The following is an 18,443-nucleotide window of genomic DNA, read 5'->3' as shown; positions in this document are numbered from 1 at the left end:
TTTATAAAGAGACTTGGAGCTTGCAAGAAGTTTGTGTATAATATTCTAAATTTTTTTCTTAATCTTTATGAGTATTTTGTTATTTTTACCATATTCTGTCACTTACTATAATAATAATATCTTGAAGGCAGTCTCTCTTTATTGTGGGCAAACTAGAATCAACAATAAGCCAAGAAACAAATGTTTTTATTCCTCCGAGCGTTTATTTATTTAATTTTTATGATGCGATGTTATGTTTTTTGTTGAAAAAAAACATTATCCCTTTCAGTGTCCTGATGATAACTTAATATAAGTCGAAACGTCGACATTTAAGTAAACAGGTTTCTGTTTTATTTCTGACCCCACCCAACAACCCTCCGCAATATTATGTTTTTAGTTAGGTTATTTCTATGATCCCCTGTTTATTCTACTGTTAACTCATTCTAGTCTCTCAATGTTCTAAGATAATATTTGACGTAGTATTCAAATTAAACATTAAAAATGATTTTGGTCATAAAAACTTCAAAAATTACACAGGATACCTCCAGTAATCTGGTTCAACTGGATTGTTTATTTAGCTCTGAATGTTTTAATAAAATTTTTATCCATACCCCAAGTTTTGCATTGTTAAAATATCTTAAAAAACCCTGGCACAATGAAAATCAAAATCAGGAAACGCATTATTTACATGAAATCAATGAAAAACTGTAGTGGCCGGAGTTCGGATCAATCAGACAAGAGCGGCATGCCAGTTCTATAGACCAAGTGCCTCAATCTCTTGTTTTAGAGATTCGGATTTAATATCTTCATAAATTCATAATTTGAAGACTTGGTATATTATTGAATTAAAAATAGACGTTTTTGAATTAATGCTATTTTTTTATTTCTAAAAAATATTTTAGAGAAATTGATCTTTTTAATTAATGAATTATAAGAAATTACTACCCTCAATAAACTAAATTCAAATACACAAGAGAACCTCTTCTTATTTTAAGGAATTATTCTTATGTGTATGGAGCTAACTTTAGGTTCTTGAAAAAAATGAATACTTTTACACGTAATAAGAAATTAAATCACCCGCCGCTGTCCGTATCTGAGATAAACCGTCTCCTCGTCCTTTCCAGAAAGCGGCATCATCCGGGTGAGTATAAAGTGGAAGGCGGGATTTCCTAATGAGAATGAGTTTCCGTTCCCGTCGACATAATGGGGGGGATCCCCCGGGGGAGAAACGCTATCGAGAGTCGCCAGGCGTCCCGCTTAACCGATACGCCCCCCCAGTTACACCAAGAAGTTTCCATCGCGAGTTTCCCTGACACGCCGTAATCTATTTAATTGGGAAACTACCGAGTTTTCCAACTTCTCTGGGGGTCCGCATCCGTTTCTTGTTCCGCTAAAATTATTTCATAAAAAATTGATTCAAATCCTGAGTTTTAATCCGTTGAAAAATGATTGTTCATTTTTCACTTCAAACCATTTCACAATCAAGTGTATATGGTTCTCATAAAAGAAAATAAGTAAGATTCCTGAAAGTCTTGTGTCTAAATGCTTTTTAGGCTTGAAACCCGATAATTGAAAATTGTTTAGACCAAACTAACTGAAAAAATGTCAGAACCAATATATCGAAAATAGTGTATAATATTCTGCTAAAACAAAAAAAAAACATATTTAGAATTTTATGCATTAAAGCAGAAAATATTAATCCCAACTAGTTGAAGTCATTGTAATGAACCACCAGGACCTTGAACGAATTTTCCTGTGGAAAAAAAAAACTGAAATTATTATCCAACTATCTTAAAGTATAAAATCTCTTCCATAATTTTAAAAGAGCTGATCTTAGAATACTATGCACTATTCGCATAGAAATAAATTGGAATATGCTTTACTATGTTGGGAATGTCAATACAGCTGTCGATCCTTTTTATTGGAAAATTAATTCTCATCTAATAAATATATTTTTAAAACCTCGACATAAATATAAATATAAGATAAAATATAAGCGTTCTGCCAATTAACAGGACAACTTTCGCAATTTAGGCACACAAATAAAAGCAGACATTGATCCTTCATATAAAACCTACTGCTTCAACCTTCATTAAAATCCTTCAACAAAACCAAACAACTTTTTCCAACGGAAGTTGATTCTAAGTTCTCAAAACACAGTTTCTATGCCTTGTATGATCAAAAGGGGTTCTCTCCTATGTCTATCTATAACTCATACACTAGCACATCAGCACTCACACAAAGGATAACTGAACGTCTTTCACAGAAAATTTAAAAATCATTTAAGCCCAATGCTATAGTTGAACCCGAAAAAATATCTGCATTTCTTATGACAGATTGCTCTTAAAAATATCTGGACTTATTCCTGTTCATTAAAAAAATAATGAAAATCTTATCGATAACTATCGTCCAGTTACAGTTATTAACCACTTTTCTAAAGTTTGTGAGCAGGTCCTTCATTCAGCATTATACTTTCCTTTCCTATGAAACATCTTCTAGACACATGAAGGGCAGATCTTATTACAGAATTTATTTCAGAATCTATAAATGATAATTCTCGAGTTGATACGTTCTATACAGATTTTTCGACTAGACGTCATTAAATGCTTTGAACACTTAAGTGAAATTGAACAGAGCTCCCTCAGTGGTACCACAAGGCTCTATATTGTTTGGCTCTATATTTGGGACCTCGACTTTTCAACTCCAAGCAACCAATTAATTCACTTAATAATAACAATTTTCTACTACTAATAACAATTTTCTAATACTGTGTGGTTTTCTACTCCTTAAAAAACTGTGTTACTGACTAGTTCAAAATTGATAATGTGACACTACCAAGATCAGCTCACTTTAAAGACTTGGGAATTATTTTTGACAGCTCACTTTCATTTAATTTGCATACGAAGATATCATAAACAGAAATTATAAAATGCTGTTGTCAGAAACTCTTCATTCTTTGAGAATATCTTTAGCATTAAACTCTGTACTGTACTTTATCTATACTCGTTCAAATTTGGAATATTCTTGCCAAGTCTGGTCTCCATACGATCAGAATCAAGAGCTCGAAAATGTACAGCAAAAATTTCTTAAGTTACTTTGGTTTTAATGCGAAAGAGTATACCCGGAAATCGGCTTCTCACATAATTTCAGGTAAACTTTCAAGCATTCGGCTGATCTAACAATTCTTATATAAATTAATTAATGGCTTAATTGACTCACCAGAGATCTTGAAACTTCTAAACTTACACACTACTCACCTGTCAGCATTTTCGTCTATATGTAGATCTTGCAATAGATAATCTCGTTTTCTTTTTTTTAAATTATTTATTAATAATAATATTGTTTTTTAAATATCTTTTTCACTCTATTTATTATTGGCATTTCTTTATTGAGTAATAAATAAATTAATATTATCAAAAAGATTGAATTTTATTAACGAAACTTTTGGTCTTTCCCCGGTACGTCGTATTCGGCGGCCATCTTGCGACGCTACGTCATTTGGTGGGAGGAGCCCAACTCTGACAGTGACCCGTCACGTGACTTATTCCTTATCAATACATATTCCATCACGTGACATGTGTCAATTGAACAAAGCACGCTGTTTACTACAAGGGCTATTTGCAAGGTAGTTTTTTAATTATTTCCGTCTATAATTTAATTTTAAATCCTTGTTATACTATTACCGTTTTATTATAGGCTAGATATCGTTATCGTTAATTATATCGGTATCGAATGTACGCAAATTAGTAGTTAAGAGAAAATAGGCTCTCGGAAGCAGGTTTTTGTTGACTAAAAAGGGTTATTAACTAAGGGAACACCTTTAGTTTGGATTAAATTGTAACCGGGCTTGCTTTAAAGGTGCATATATAAGATTTCTTCAAGCATACTTCTCAGAATATTCGAAATATGTGAGTACAAAGTTGATAACAATCACACTTAAAAATAATTCTGAATGAAGCCATTAATTATAAGGCCCTTATAACGCGCTTAAAGGTGTTACAACTGGGCGGTAACTTTTGAATGCTTTTATTAACTGAATTTAGGAAACATTCTTTATAATTAAGGGGTTTCAAAGTTGCAATATACGCCACATCATGTTTTATTTAGGCAACCTTTTATTGGATTATAAAACGATTATTATTTAACAGATGATCTTAGAGAGCCTCCGAAAAACGAATTGGTCTACCACATACGAATATACTCGCATCCTTGTTCCACGCATTGAAAAACCTAATTAAAAAAGTTAATGTTCAAAAAAGTGATCTTTACTGTCAATGAGACTTTAAAGTTTTCGTGCGGGTAAGTACGGTATGTTAAAAGTCCTTTTTTATACCATAAATCATTTTCTGAAGATGGTTATTTTTGGGGCTTACCACCCCAGTCCAACCTGTACACTAAAAGCGTTTTCCATTTGTAATTAAAATTCGGAGAACTCGTACCATTACACGTGTGTCGTGAATAGAACATTATTTTTTAATCTTGTGTGTAAATTGTCTCTTATATTCACTTTTTCGGGTATGTTTAAATTACTAATTTGTGAATATTTTTTAAAATTTAATTTGGTTCTTTGATCTTGGGTTTTTTTAACTGAAATGAATTTATGTATTTATTGTAAAATACAAGGCAAGTGCTACAAATAAGTCGCAAAATGGAGAGCAATTTAAACGCTCATTTCCCATAGATTCGACATATCACTTATGTAAAATTGCAAGTATAGTTGGATAAATCTATGCTGGTTTTTTTTTTTGATGATATACAATAAGCAGATTATATTTTTTTTAAACCCAAGACATTTGAATTTTCCAAAGAGTCTTTTAACTTTATAAGATCCTTTGAAATAAATCAACGCAGCTCTATTTTTACTGTTAATGCTTATGCTATTATTGATGCCCTAAATTAAAAAACTCGGCATCTAGTACCCAGACAGTATTTTATATTTACAGACTTAATGTCTTTATGTTTAAAGATTTTTCCCATAGATTATTAGCATCAGAGTACCATTCTGCTCGAGAACTCTTATCGTAGATTTCTATAATTGGATGTAATAATTTTCAATTACAGGGATCGAAACCTTTGAAACAAACTCATTCGACCAATTTTGTATAAACTACGCTAATGAGAAGTTACAGCAGCAGGTTAATCATCACGTATTCAAATTGGAGCAGGAGGAGTACATCAAAGAGGGAATTGAATGAAAAATGATCGAGTTTTATGATAATCAACCCTGTATCGATTTGATAGAGACGAAGCTGGACATTTTAGATTTGCTTTATAAAGAATGTCGTTAGATAAAAATTCCTATTGGTCTTCTTTTTCTTGACATTTGTCTTAACAGTATAGTCATCAGCCTGTTCTTTCTGGATTCAGTACCTCATCAAGTTTTTTTTCTCTCCCTCTATTACACGCTTGCTAGGTGTTTTAATATATTTATTACAATCTGTGTCTATATTTCTCAATAAAAATTGTTTAACCAAAACTGTCTTAACTACCCAAGTCCTTAGCACAGAATTACATGCTCACGATCATATTTATCTATTCCCAGCAACTATATCAGCTAATAAATTACAATTTCGATGTTTAAGATGCATTCAAAAAGATTTTCTCAAGTCTTGGACTATTGGAGTATTAATACAACTTTGGTACTGTATTTACTGCTCGGTTAAAAGGCATTCCGGAATTCAAGAATTCAATTAAATAAGTAATAATTTATTTATCGAAATGAGGCAAATTAACAGAGCAAATTGGTTAGTAACTACAAGTTTTGAGCTCATTAAAAATTAATAAATGCTACCAGGCTACACAGAATTGATTTATAAGTTTAAATAATTTTCTTAAAGGAAGAAATTAGACTAAAAAAAAACTAGTTTTGCTTATTATTAGTAGTACTGCATGTAAAATAATCTCTTGTCGACCCTGTTTTTCTATATTTTATAATTATTTATATCTTCTAGGCATTTAAGGTAAATTTAAACCTTAGTGCTGAATCTATGTTCCAGAGATTTAAAGTCAATTTTCCATTTTCAGTTATTTCAAGCTATTGACAATCCTGTTCCAGGCTTTTAGATAAATTTGCCACGTTATTCCATGCCTGTTGAAGTTATTTTAAGTTTACTCCAAGGTAAAGAGAGCCATTTTTTCCTGGGAACTATTTCCAGAAATTTGAAGGCATTTTAAATTCAATTCCAGGCTTCTCAAGCGGTTATTGGAACACTTTGGTGTCCTTGCAAGTATCCAATCAATCATTCTTGATATGGTTCAGGACTTTCAGGCCATTTTTATATATTTAATGATAACTTAAATATTCCAGGCATTTGAAGTGATTTTAAATTTTATTTATTCCAGACTTTTGAAGCTTCCTTTAAAGTATGTGAAGCCATTTTTGGTGATGGACTGCTGCGAAAAATTAAAGAATTTTATTTGCTGTAATATTAATGAAAACGACTTAAAGTAACGGCCTTAAATTGATCAAGAGAAAAATGGCTTCAACAGCCTCAAAAAAAATACGGAACTTAAAAAATTATTCCAGGCAGTTGAAGGCCATTCCTTACTTACTTTGACAATAATATTAAATTATTTTATTTTTATTAGATAAATGTGAAATATATGTATAAAATTTAAGATAACACTCAAAATTGATGGTGTTTTTAGAAACCGACGACCAGTGATAATGATATCAAACGACTAATTGTTTGAAATAAATATTTCTTAAATTTTGTATGAAAATATGCAGAAAATGTGGATTAATTTTTCTCGATGTAAATACAATATGAAAAAAATCATTTTTTTTATACCATAAATCATCGGTTGAAAATGGTCCACTCTAAACCATACACTTAATTATTGACATGCCAAGGGTAGGTAAATCATTGGAAATGATGCATTATGGCGGCAAATTTAAAAGTTTCATCAAGCGGCTATTGTATTGTATAGATATATTAAGAGCTCACACTGATAATGTTAACGTTATTACTTGACTTGAATCCTAGCGTTACGTAAGACCGCCTTGGGACCCGAATTAGATTCAAATTGATTCCTAATTATTAAATACACCACGATAATAACAATAATAAAGCCATTAATCATGCACGATTTCCAAGAACCCCGATCTAATACCATTAAAACCCAAATACAAAATAATTATTATGTATTCATTGCAAAACCGTTCTGCTCCGGATTCCGACGTATCCAACAAATTAGTGGCGATTGTGACTGGCAAACGTAATTACTACACTCGGAGATACAATCTCTCAAACGACCGGAATGGATTGCCAATATGCAGCACTTTTATGCATTACCCAATTTAGAGTAATAAAACAAATAAAGAAATCACTAAGTAAAGTAAACGGTCTCAGTCACGCAATATAGAATCGAGTTCAATGTATTTTTTATTTGTGAACAAGTTTAACAGCAAAATGGAGGTCAGAGTTGAACTCCTTATTTGAAAACAGTATCGTCTGCAAACGGCTTGTGCGACACATATAAATTATTCATTTTGTTTCTACACATTTATTAAGGTGAAAAAATGCAAAACCAACACGTATTTCAAAATATATTTATTTTACAAAAAAAAAACATATAATATAAATATACAAAATTAATTAACACAGTTTCTTACGTAATAATACTGGACGCTGACACACTTTAATTACCATTCTAATATAACCAATAAAGTTGTATATAACAAAGAAAATATAAAATGAAAAATAATCATATTTTGACAAGAAAATCAATTTAATTCCCTCTTTGGTGCTATTATTTTTTGTAAATTATTTTTTCCCATAAATTTCCCTCATGTACATAACAATCTACTCGTATATTCCATATAACGCTCAAAACATCTCAGTCAGCAACTTAATGTCCCCAATCACCTCCGTAGCTCTCATGGCCACCACCTCCGTAGCCACCGTCACCACCGCCTCCATAACCGCCACCTCCATAACCACCATCACCGCCGCCTCCATAACCTCCTTCTTCGTGGTGGTGGATTTTCACTGGTACTGGAACTGGAACCTTTACGGGGTACGGTACTGGTTTCTCTACCGGATATGGGACCTCCTTGTAGACTGGATATGGCTTATCTACATGTACCTTAACTGGAACTGGTACTGGTTTCTCCACTTCGTATGGTACCTTCTTTTCTACGGTATAGGGTTGCGGTACTGGGACCTAAAAATTAAATTTTTTGTTAATGAAAAGTTATAACAGAAAATGACTTTTAAAGAATTTAAACTGTCTTAGAAGCAACAGTCAGGATGACTTTAGCTGCTTGGAAAAAATGAAAAATTTACTTAAACTGACTCCGAGGTGGTCAAAATTGACGTTGAAAAGAGGGCCTTAATCTGAATTGAGTTTTGAAATTGACTGAATGATAAATTCAATGGACTCTATGAAGTCAAAATTGACTTTAAGGATATAGAACACATATTTGCAAGTCAAATACTTTGATCTGACAGCTAATCAAAAGTGACTTTAATGGCCTGAAAACAAAAATTACTTGGACTGACTGGAAATTCTGAAAAGTGGCTTCAAAAACAGCTTGAAACTAAATGACTTTAATTAAGTTGTCGAAATAATAAATGACTTTAATTGCCTCCAAGAAGTGACAATTGATTTTAAGAACATGAAATATATATTTTCTAGTCTAGAATAATGAGAATGATTTCAACTGCCTGGAAGAAATAAAATATTTTACTTCTGAAGTGCTGAAAAATACCTTTAACTAAATTTTTTGAAGACAAATTATGCCTGAAATACTTGAAAGACTTTAACTGCCTAAAAAGAAAAATTACATCAACTGACTCGCCGTTGTGAAAATTGACTTTAAAAACTGACTGAAACTAAATTACTTCAATTAAGTTATAGAAATAATAAATGACTCTAACTGCCTTCAAAAGGTCAATTTTAAGAACATAAAATGCAACTCTAGAGAATGTCTGCAACTGCCTAAAAGGAATAAAAAAAATGACTTTAAGTGAAGAAAATTGACTTTAAGAACATAGAATCCATATTTGCAAAGTGACTTCAACTGCCTGAAAACAAAAATTGCTTACTTACTGACTAAAAATTGTGGAACAACTAAATGACCTTAACTAAGCTTTCTAAATTATAAATGACTTTAATTGCCTCGAAGACAGTGAAGAAGTGACAATTAATTTTAAGAGAATAAAATATATATTTTCAAGTCAGGGGTAATGAGTATGACTTCAACTGCTTGGAATAAATAAAAAAAATAATTTAAATGATGAAAAATGACTTTAAGAATATAATGTATAAAGTATCGATATTATAAAAAATCGCCTCAACTGCCTGGAAGAAATAACAAAAATAGCTTTAAATAATGGACTTTAAGGAAAAACTACACTTGACATACCTGAATGACTTCAAGAGAGTGTAAAGAAAAATTATATGAACTAAATGCAAACTGATTTTAAAAAATTCCAGAAACTAAACGACTTCAATGAAGTTATAGAAATGAAAAATTACTTTAACTGTGGCCGAGAGGTAACAATTGACTTTAAGGCCATGAAATCTATTCTCAACTCAAGTAATAAGGATGATTTCATTTGCCTGGAAAAAATAAAAGTTACTTTAAATGTTGAAAATTGACTTTAAAAACATGGACTCGATTAGTGCGTCTCTTAAACTTAAGAAATAAAAAAAAAATACTTCTGGACTTAAGGGCTGAAAAATAGCTTTAACTTAATTTGACTTCGAAGACAAATTACGTCTGAAATACCTGAAGGACTTCAACTGCCTGAAAAGAAAAATTACATCAACTGACTCGCCGTTGTGGAAATTGACTTTAAAAACTCGCTGAAACTAAATGACTTTAATTAAGTTATAGAAATCATAAATGACTTTAAGTGTCTCCAAGAGATTAAGATAAAATGCATATTTTTAACTTTGAAGAATGACTTCAAAAATTATAAAAAGTCACTTCAACTGCCTGGAAGAAATAAAAAAATTAACTTCTGAACCTAAGTCTTGAAAAACAGCTTTAACTAAAATTGACTTGAACAATAAACTGTGCCTAAAAAATCTAAACAGCCTGGACTTCAGAAAACAATAAGATGTCTTACCTTGACGGGTACTGGGACTGGTTTAGGTACTTCAACTGGATAAGGCCTGTCTACTGGTACCTTAACTTCGTAAGGCACCGGCTTCTCTACTGGATAAGGCACGTGCTTCTCGACGGTAACTGGATATGGTTTTGGTACGTGGACGTGGTAAGGCCTGTCTACTGGCACCTTAACTTCGTATGGTACTTTCTTTTCGACGGTGTAAGGTTGTGGCACTGGTATTTCAACCTGTTGGGACACGTTATTAATTTTATGTTGGTTGGTAGGTGAGAACTTAATACGGACCTTAACTGGGTAAGGTACTTTCTTGTAAACTGTGTAGGGTTGTGGTACTGGAACTTTTACAGGTACTGGTACTTTCTTTTCTACGGTGTAGGGCTGCGGTACGTGAACTTTAACTTCGTATGGCCTTGGCACTGGGACCTTTACTTCGTATGGTACCTTCTTAATGACCTCGTACGGTTGTGGGACGATGTATGGTACTTTAATGATTTCTTTTACTGGTACTGGAATCTGATTGAAACTTGTATTGGAAACGGAACTTATCGATATAGTTAAATTGAACTTACTTTCTTTTCAACGGTGTAGGGTTGTGGTACAGGTACCTTGACTTCTACGGGCACCTTTTTCTCGACAGTGTAAGGTACGTGTTTGGTGACAGTGTACGGTACAGGAACCTTCTTTTCCACTACGATGGTCTTGACGTGTTCGTGATGTTGTTCGTGGCCACCGTAGCCGCCTCCGCCGCCTCCAAAATCGTATCCGCCGCCTCCACCAAAGTCTCCTCCGCTCCAACCGTGATCACCAAGTAAAATGCCCCTCTTGTCCTGCTTTTTGCTTTCCTGCTCGACTTCTTTGGTAGTTTCCACCTTTTTTTCCGCCTCGGCAGCTAAAGCGCAAGCGCAGAGGCACAACGTGCCTATAACAATCTAAAAAAAAAATCGTTTATAGTCATAGTATTAAAAAAAATATATTACTCCGGGAGGCAAAGATTTTTTTTAGATCATTGAAAGACTAGAATTGAATAACAACGTTGTTCGTCAAACGCCTTTATGTTTACATTTGGCATTTGTGAAGTTTTGTGTTTTTCTTTAGTTTTTGGTTGAAAAAGGCCAAAGATCTCATTTGAGGCTTTTTGCGAACTGTTAAGATGATAAAAGCTTGTGCCGTACTATGGGAAAAAGGCGATTCAAACTGACTTTTCACAAGTAAACACTGGCACTGTTATAATATCATTTCAAGGGAGAACCATCATCATAACCGTAGAATAGGGGATAATAGAAATAAATCGAAATAAAAACTTATTAAGAAATCTGTAATGATTATAAAATATTTAATTTCTATAAAAATGCTTTTTATCAGATAGGTACTTTTACTCTAATGAAGTACGTTAAAAAACGCATAAAGAGTTCATAAACGGTAATATTGTTTATAATTTAAAGCATAATCTATTATTAATAAATATGTATTATGTAAATATTTTTTGACGACGTCACTAGTAAAGATTCCTTGTTTCGGTGGAATCAACAATGTGATCGAGCGGCGTTATGAAGTTGTTGCTTTTTTCTGTAATATACGTTATCTTTATTCATTTAATTTTGAATATTGACTTCTTTATAGAGTATCTTATCAAAGTCCACTTTTCCAAAGTTATAAATATTTTGCATCTATTAAAGTGAAGCATTTTTATTAATGGAAGGACAAGTCTGGTACAAGTAGAGTATGAAAATTTTCGGATCCGAAAAATTAAACGATTTTTCAAATCCGTTGCCCTAAATTGCCAATTTTTGAAATTTAACGAATTAATAGTGTCATTCGATACTATCATATAAATCATAGTCAAAAGTAAGTGTAGCTGATTGATGACTGAATGGAAAAATGTGTCTTAAAAATTGTAAAAATTGACAATGGTGGATTATCCAACATTATGGTGGACTGTAGATTATTAGCGAGTGGTTTAGTAAACGCATTTATAACTATAAAACTGTTCAACAGATGTAAGAAACCGCATCCAATGATGAAGCTAGAATTCTATTTTTTAATAATTATTTTGTTGAAGTAATCAGTTCCGGACTATGGACAAAGCTTGAAAGAAATACGACCGTTAAGCCCCATTGTCACTAACGACAAACTTGATGAATCGATATTTGAATATTATGTGAACAATATCCTGAAAAAAACATGACTGGAGAACATGGAGTAACAGCTTAATACTAAATGACCTACAATAATCTCATAAATTAATATTTGCTTCTGAACAGTAGCATTCGAAGAGCCAATCTGGAATTATTTAAATATTAACCTAATTATTCATGCTGGATAGTAAAATACCACGATAATTTGCTAAAAATTCAAACTCAGCCTGGATTAAGCATTGCATTATGAAAAGGGTCGTTTGGTGTAAGAAGAACCCCAAAACGACTGTCTAGATAGCCGATTGATTTAACTTTGGAGCAAATAATTAATGATGATGCTGCTAACAAATTAACTAGGATCATCAATAATACCAACTGAATCTCTGAAAGCCACACTATACGTTCTACAATAATTTCACAGTATTACAAAAAAACAGTAGTGTGAAAAAATATTTCCAGCTATAATTATAATGTACATATCAGTTCATCTGCCAGACATATCAAACCAACCCAACAGATAAACCAGACCAGAGATGAATTTTTTTTCTTAACTTCACTGTATATCTGTTACTAATAGAATAATTTTTTAATCACTAGAAAAGAAAGTGCACTATATACTTCGTATTCATGTAAATTTTACTTATAATAACAAACCCTTCTATATATAATTCTATCGTTGTTTGCTAACTGCGAAAATAAGTATCGAAATTCGTCACTGACTCCCGGACTATTTGTAGAATAAACTCTCTCGAACATGAAAAAATGTTACGATAACCATATGTTTTGTACAATTATTTTTTTTCATTTAAATATGTAACTTTCTTTTCCTGGTTGCATACGGTTTTGTGTGTATTATGTAATAATGGTTTACGCGAATGCCCGCGATAACTTCTGGGTAGATTTTGATATAATTAAATGATACGTTCTTACTTTGAATGATATACGTGTAAAGGCTAGTTACTTGGAGAAAGTGTTACGGTTTCGCATATAAACCTTTTAAGATGGCTTATATTCTTATTCATTTTTGAAGATATTTTTACATATTTAGATTCTACGCATTTAACTCTAAGATGGGTCAGATGCCCACTATTTTAATATTTGGTCTATATCTCAGAAATTACGAGACGAAAGCACAGCAAGTGACCCACCTAATCAGACCTAAGTGTAATTTATTTAAATTCAAAAAGTGGCCCTTGATGTTTTTTGTTTATTGGTATGTTCAATTATATAGTCTTGCAAGGCTTTCGCAGTCATAAAAAGAAAATAAAATATAATTTTTATGGAATAATAAGGTAATTCGGAATAAAAACAATAGAATAGTATATAAGAAATTCGGACACCAATGAAAAGAGTCTAAATTTTAACTATCAAGTTTACTAAAAAATTGACGAATCTGAAGTACTTAATGATTTACGATTAAATCAGACAAAGAAGATTGGTTAAGTTAGTTTAGCTTTATTACATTTATTACAAAGGCTAATTATTAATAAATTTCGATTTTATAGGGGTGAGAAACACTACTGCTCACAAATATCTACGGGGAAATGTCCGTATTCAGAGTCAGCTACTTTATCAAAAATATTCAGGATAACTAACAATAAATCAGCCTACAGCTCCTCAGAATAATTTTGTATCAGAACCTCTCATTGGCATGTTGCGAAAATATATTGTTGGCTAGATAATTCATAATAATTAAGTTTTATTTTAGCTAAAATAGCATTTTTAAAAAGCCTGAGGACAGATTTGTTTAATCTAAGACCATTTTATCTGGGAATAATTCAGATATGAGTAATTGATGTAATACATTAAAGGAGTTAAATTTAGAAGGACTTTTTATTTGCATACATCAATTTTTTACTTACAGTTTTAGGTATATATTAAGGATCCTTATAAGATGATAGTCTAACAATTTTTTAAAAGGTAATTTGAAAATAATAATATAAGTAAAAAGGAAATCATGGCAGAATGACGTTTCTACCCATTAATTCATCCACAGGGATTCCTTAATATAAACGTAAAAAAAGTGTCAATTGGTTTCAAAGTTATGCCCAAAAATGTCTGGTAATTCAAAAAAATCTTGATTTGGGAGGTTTCTGGACCTTGGACGACAAAACTGCCTCTAACTTAGACATTTTTTATGCTTCAAGAATCATTTTGGTACTAAATTATTGAGCAAGAAACGCTCTTTCTTTGCATAAAAACATTTTAAGAATACTCGTTTAATTTCATGAAAAATTCTCAAGAATAGTGGAGTTTATTAAAAAAATTAGCAAAAAAAATAAGCTCCAAGCAAAATGGTCTTAACTGAGCAAATTCGTAACCCAGAATCACGTTTTTACCCTCTAATTCATCATCAGGAAATATAAATGTAAAAGAATTATAAGAGTATTGCAAATGGTTCAGAAGTTATGCCTAAAAATGTCTGATAGTTAAAAAAAATCTTGATATTGTAATATGCATTTGAAAAGTTCAATTTTGAGGAGCTTTGGTACCTTGGTTGACAAAATTGTTTTTAACTCAAAAAGTTTTTGACGTTTAAGAATCGTTTTAATATAAAATTATTCGTAAAACATGTAATTTCTTTGTAAAAAATCTTTATAAATATATTCGGTTAATTTTGTAAAAATATCCTCAAGAATAGTAAAGATTTGTTAAAAAAATGAGCAAAAAAACACGCCTTAACCAAAATGACCTTTACTACCAAAATCCTTAAAATAGAAGGTTGGTTCTATCCTCTAATTCATCCCCAGGGATTTCTTAATACAAATGCAAAAGAATTATGAAAATATCTTAAGTTGATTCAAAGTTATGCTCAAAAATGTCTGGTAATTCATAAAAATGTTGATGTTTGCATTATGCGTTTCAAAAGTGCAAATTCGGGGGACTTTAGGATCTTGACTGACAAAATTACCTCTAACTCAGAAAGTTTTTGAGGTATAAAAATCGTTCTGGTAATAAATTATTTGGAAAGAAATTGTCTTTCTTTATTTCAAACCTTTTAAGAATATTCCATTTATTTCATAAAAATATTTTCAAGAATCGTGAAGGTTTATTAAGAAAAATATGAGGAAAATATGACCATACGAAAACAGTCCTAAATTCTAAAATATTTAACCTAGAGGGACGTTTTTACTCTCTAATTTATCTTCGGGAATTTCTTAATGCGGAAGTAAAAAAATTATGAAAATGTATCAAGTGGTTGCAAAGTTATGTCCAAAAGTAATTTATAAAAATCGTGATATTGCAATATGGGTTTCCAAAGTGCAAATTCGAGGGGCTTTGGAACCTTGGATGACAAAAGTGCCTCTAACTCAGAAAGTTTTTAAGGTACAAAAACTGTTCTAGTATCAGATTATTGAGAAAAAAGTGCACTTTCTTTAGATCAAATTCTTTTTAAAATATTCTTAGTCTTTCGTGAAAGTAGCTTCAAGAGTCGTGAAGGTTTGTCAAAAAAAATTTGCAAAAAAATATGTCTTAACCAAAATGGACCTAGTTACCAAAATCTTTACGCTATAAAGACGTTTCTCCCCTCTAACTAATCCTCAGGAATTACTTAATATAAGCGTAGAAGAATTATAAAAATATTTTAAGTGGTTGCAAAGTTATGCCCAAATATGTCTGGTAATTCGTAAAATCATGATATTGCAATATGGATTTCGCAAGTGCAAATTCGAGGGGGATTGGAACCTTGGATGACAAAAGAGCCTGTAACTCAAAAAGCTTTTGAGGTACAAGATTGTTCTAGTATGAAATCATTGGGCAAAATTTTTATTCCATGATAAATAAGTACTTAAATTCTTACAGTATACCGGCAATTCGTAGAACTCAAGTTTGAAGTTCTTCAAATGTTTATAATCTCAAGTTCATCTCATCATGTCATGAAAATTTGATTTTCCGCCTTAATTTGGCCACGCCTTTCTACCATTTTGATTGGTGCAATTAGGCACGTCAACCTGTCAAAACTGTCAAGTTAGTTACAACAGTAATCCAACATGCTCATCTAAAATGAGGAATTTTTAGATGCACACAATAGTGTTGAAGCCATTGATAAATTCAACCACTAAATCAAAGATAACAGGTATTGTAAATATTTTTTCGGTCTAGGTGCTACTGATGAAGTTGTCAAAGAACGACCCATGAAAAGCAAAAGGAAAATTGTTATACATCATTAAAGTCATAAAATGCTATCGTAGGTAAATGATGATCATAGTATAAAAAACTACTTGATATCTAACGAGAAAACGAATTGCGGTAAATAAATTCAGAAAATTCAGAGGACTATTATTGGTCTTTTTTTGACAATCTACAAATCAAGATTAGTCAAAAAGCAACCTTCTGTGTACGAAAAAATGCCTGTGATAGAAGAAGATAATTCAGATTAGACAATATTCAATTTATATTATTTTGATGCTACTAGGGCAGCTTTCTTCAAATTTTACAGAGAATCCAAGAATGTGAAAATATAAAGGAGGTTTAAAATAGTTTCTTCACAATCGGCCCTTAAAGGTTCTGAATCCTTCACAGGGTTATGAAGATAAAAATAAATAATTGCAACTGCCTGGAAGAGATGATAAATGAACCTCAACCTATTCTGAGGGTAAAAAATTACTTCAACATTCTTTAACTGCCTGGACGAAACAAAAAATGATAACGAAGATATTTTTTTAGAAGGAAGTCTTTTTCTCACAAAATAAAATGCCAACCCTGTTTTAAGAGCGATACTTGTCTCATTAAAATGCATCACTCTTCGTTCTAAAAAAGTACCTTCAATAAAACTTAAAAATTACTTTAATATTACCTAAATCAATAAAAGGATGTGGCTTCCGTAAAAAAAGTTCCTAATAAAAAATATGTAAAATAAAACAAGTGCCTAAAAGATTGAATAAATAACACTAAAAATAGATGCAAAAACATGAGTGATACAATTAATAATTAAGTGAGTAAAGGAATTTAGATCTGACATTGACAGATGATAGTGATGGTACATTGTGATCCACTGAGAACTGGTAAAACTCTCATGTTCTAAGAATGTATAATTTCTCAATTAAATATGCTATTGGGTCTATAGTCAAAAAAGGTCAATTGTCCTCTCTAGGTTAAGATGATGTAAGATGATGAATATTGTTGAACGAACGTCATATATTTATCATAAAATAATGTGCGTTTTTGTTTTGCTTCAATTTAGCCCTTAATTAAAACAATAAATATTCGAAAAAATCTTGGTCTTAAAAATTCAGTGCCTACATATTGATAAATGAAAAAATCTAATAATTTAACATTATAAACTGGATTACTGCTCAGTTTCAGTTGAATTTCGTAGCTCTCAAGGTACCACTAAACCTGTCAAAATTTATCCTTCTCACACATTTTTTTATTATTCTTTTGTGCTTACAGTCAGTCATTGACAAATTTTGACACGTTTGACAGTTACCTTATATATAAACACTATAGCACCCAAAACTCAACTGAACCATCACAAAACGATCACCACGAAAATCACTGTTACACACAAACGTTCACCTCTGACTGTTGAGAAAACGTCTCAAAAATCTCGTCTTAAATCACCCTTAACTTACCAGGGCTTTCATGTCGGTAGACATACACAAGACAAGTTGGAAGAGCTTTGCACTAAATTCGTCTTCGATTTTAGTTTATATACGTACCAGAAGCACACTTTCTATGGAGCTCAAATGAGTGTTCACCACCACCACCACCACCACCTCCTTCTCGGCCATAGCGTATCGCTTATACGGGGTTTCACTTCCACATCCGCGGTCTTTTGATGGTTCGGTCAGAGACAACCAACAAGTTGGTTGTCTCTGGTTCGGTACTGTTTGTTGCCCGTTTGTGATCTCGTTATGTAAGAGGACTTTTATTGGATCCATTTGAAAAAAGTACACAACACAAAAAAAAGCGGATGCAGGAATCTATATCTTAAGAATTATCAGAATGCTCTGTTTTTCATCAATCGTATGTAAAGAATAATAAATGTTTTTCAACGAAACTCTTACGTTATTGGCATTTGCTTTTTTTTCCACTTTTTTATGAATATTTTTTTCTTTTTCTCCAATTTTGTTTTAACCCCATATCACACTAACGACGTTCCGACAAGAAACCAACAATCAAGGATTTCGGTCTCTTTCTTACTAGCTCATCTTTATTTTTATTTAATTTTCAAATTTTTTCTTATATTGTTATATTTCTCAACATGTAGAAATCAATATTAAATTTTTAAGAGCAATTAGTTGTG

General features: G+C 31.8%; 1 protein-coding gene across 1 annotated transcript; it reads right to left on the bottom strand.

Moving 5' to 3' along the window:
• Positions 1 to 7,517: 7,517 nt before the first annotated feature.
• LOC126743092 (skin secretory protein xP2) lies at positions 7,518 to 17,889 on the bottom strand. Its single transcript, XM_050450040.1, has 5 exons — positions 17,770 to 17,889; positions 10,628 to 10,987; positions 10,344 to 10,571; positions 10,059 to 10,286; positions 7,518 to 8,145 (listed from the first exon to the last, which is right to left on the bottom strand). The coding sequence occupies exons 1-5, from the start codon at positions 17,791 to 17,793 to the stop codon at positions 7,831 to 7,833; spliced, it is 1,155 nt and encodes a 384-aa protein (XP_050305997.1). The 5' UTR covers positions 17,794 to 17,889; the 3' UTR covers positions 7,518 to 7,830.
• Between the last annotated feature and the right edge of the window lie 554 nt (positions 17,890 to 18,443).

The sequence above is a fragment of the Anthonomus grandis genome, chromosome 12 (assembly GCF_022605725.1).
Source record: "Anthonomus grandis grandis chromosome 12, icAntGran1.3, whole genome shotgun sequence".
Taxonomy (NCBI): domain Eukaryota; kingdom Metazoa; phylum Arthropoda; class Insecta; order Coleoptera; family Curculionidae; genus Anthonomus; species Anthonomus grandis.
This window is presented reverse-complemented; position numbering and strand designations above follow the sequence as displayed.

Bases quoted from the DNA above. Each gene is read 5' to 3' on its own strand.
- LOC126743092 (XM_050450040.1), bottom strand. From the start codon at position 17,793: ATGTCTACCGACATGAAAGCCCTG. The intron at 10,287-10,343 runs GTCCGTATTAAG...GTGTCCCAACAG, and splicing joins AAGTACCTTACCCAGTTAAG to GTTGAAATACCAGTGCCACA. The intron at 8,146-10,058 runs GTAAGACATCTT...TTTAATTTTTAG, and splicing joins CAGTCCCAGTACCCGTCAAG to GTCCCAGTACCGCAACCCTA.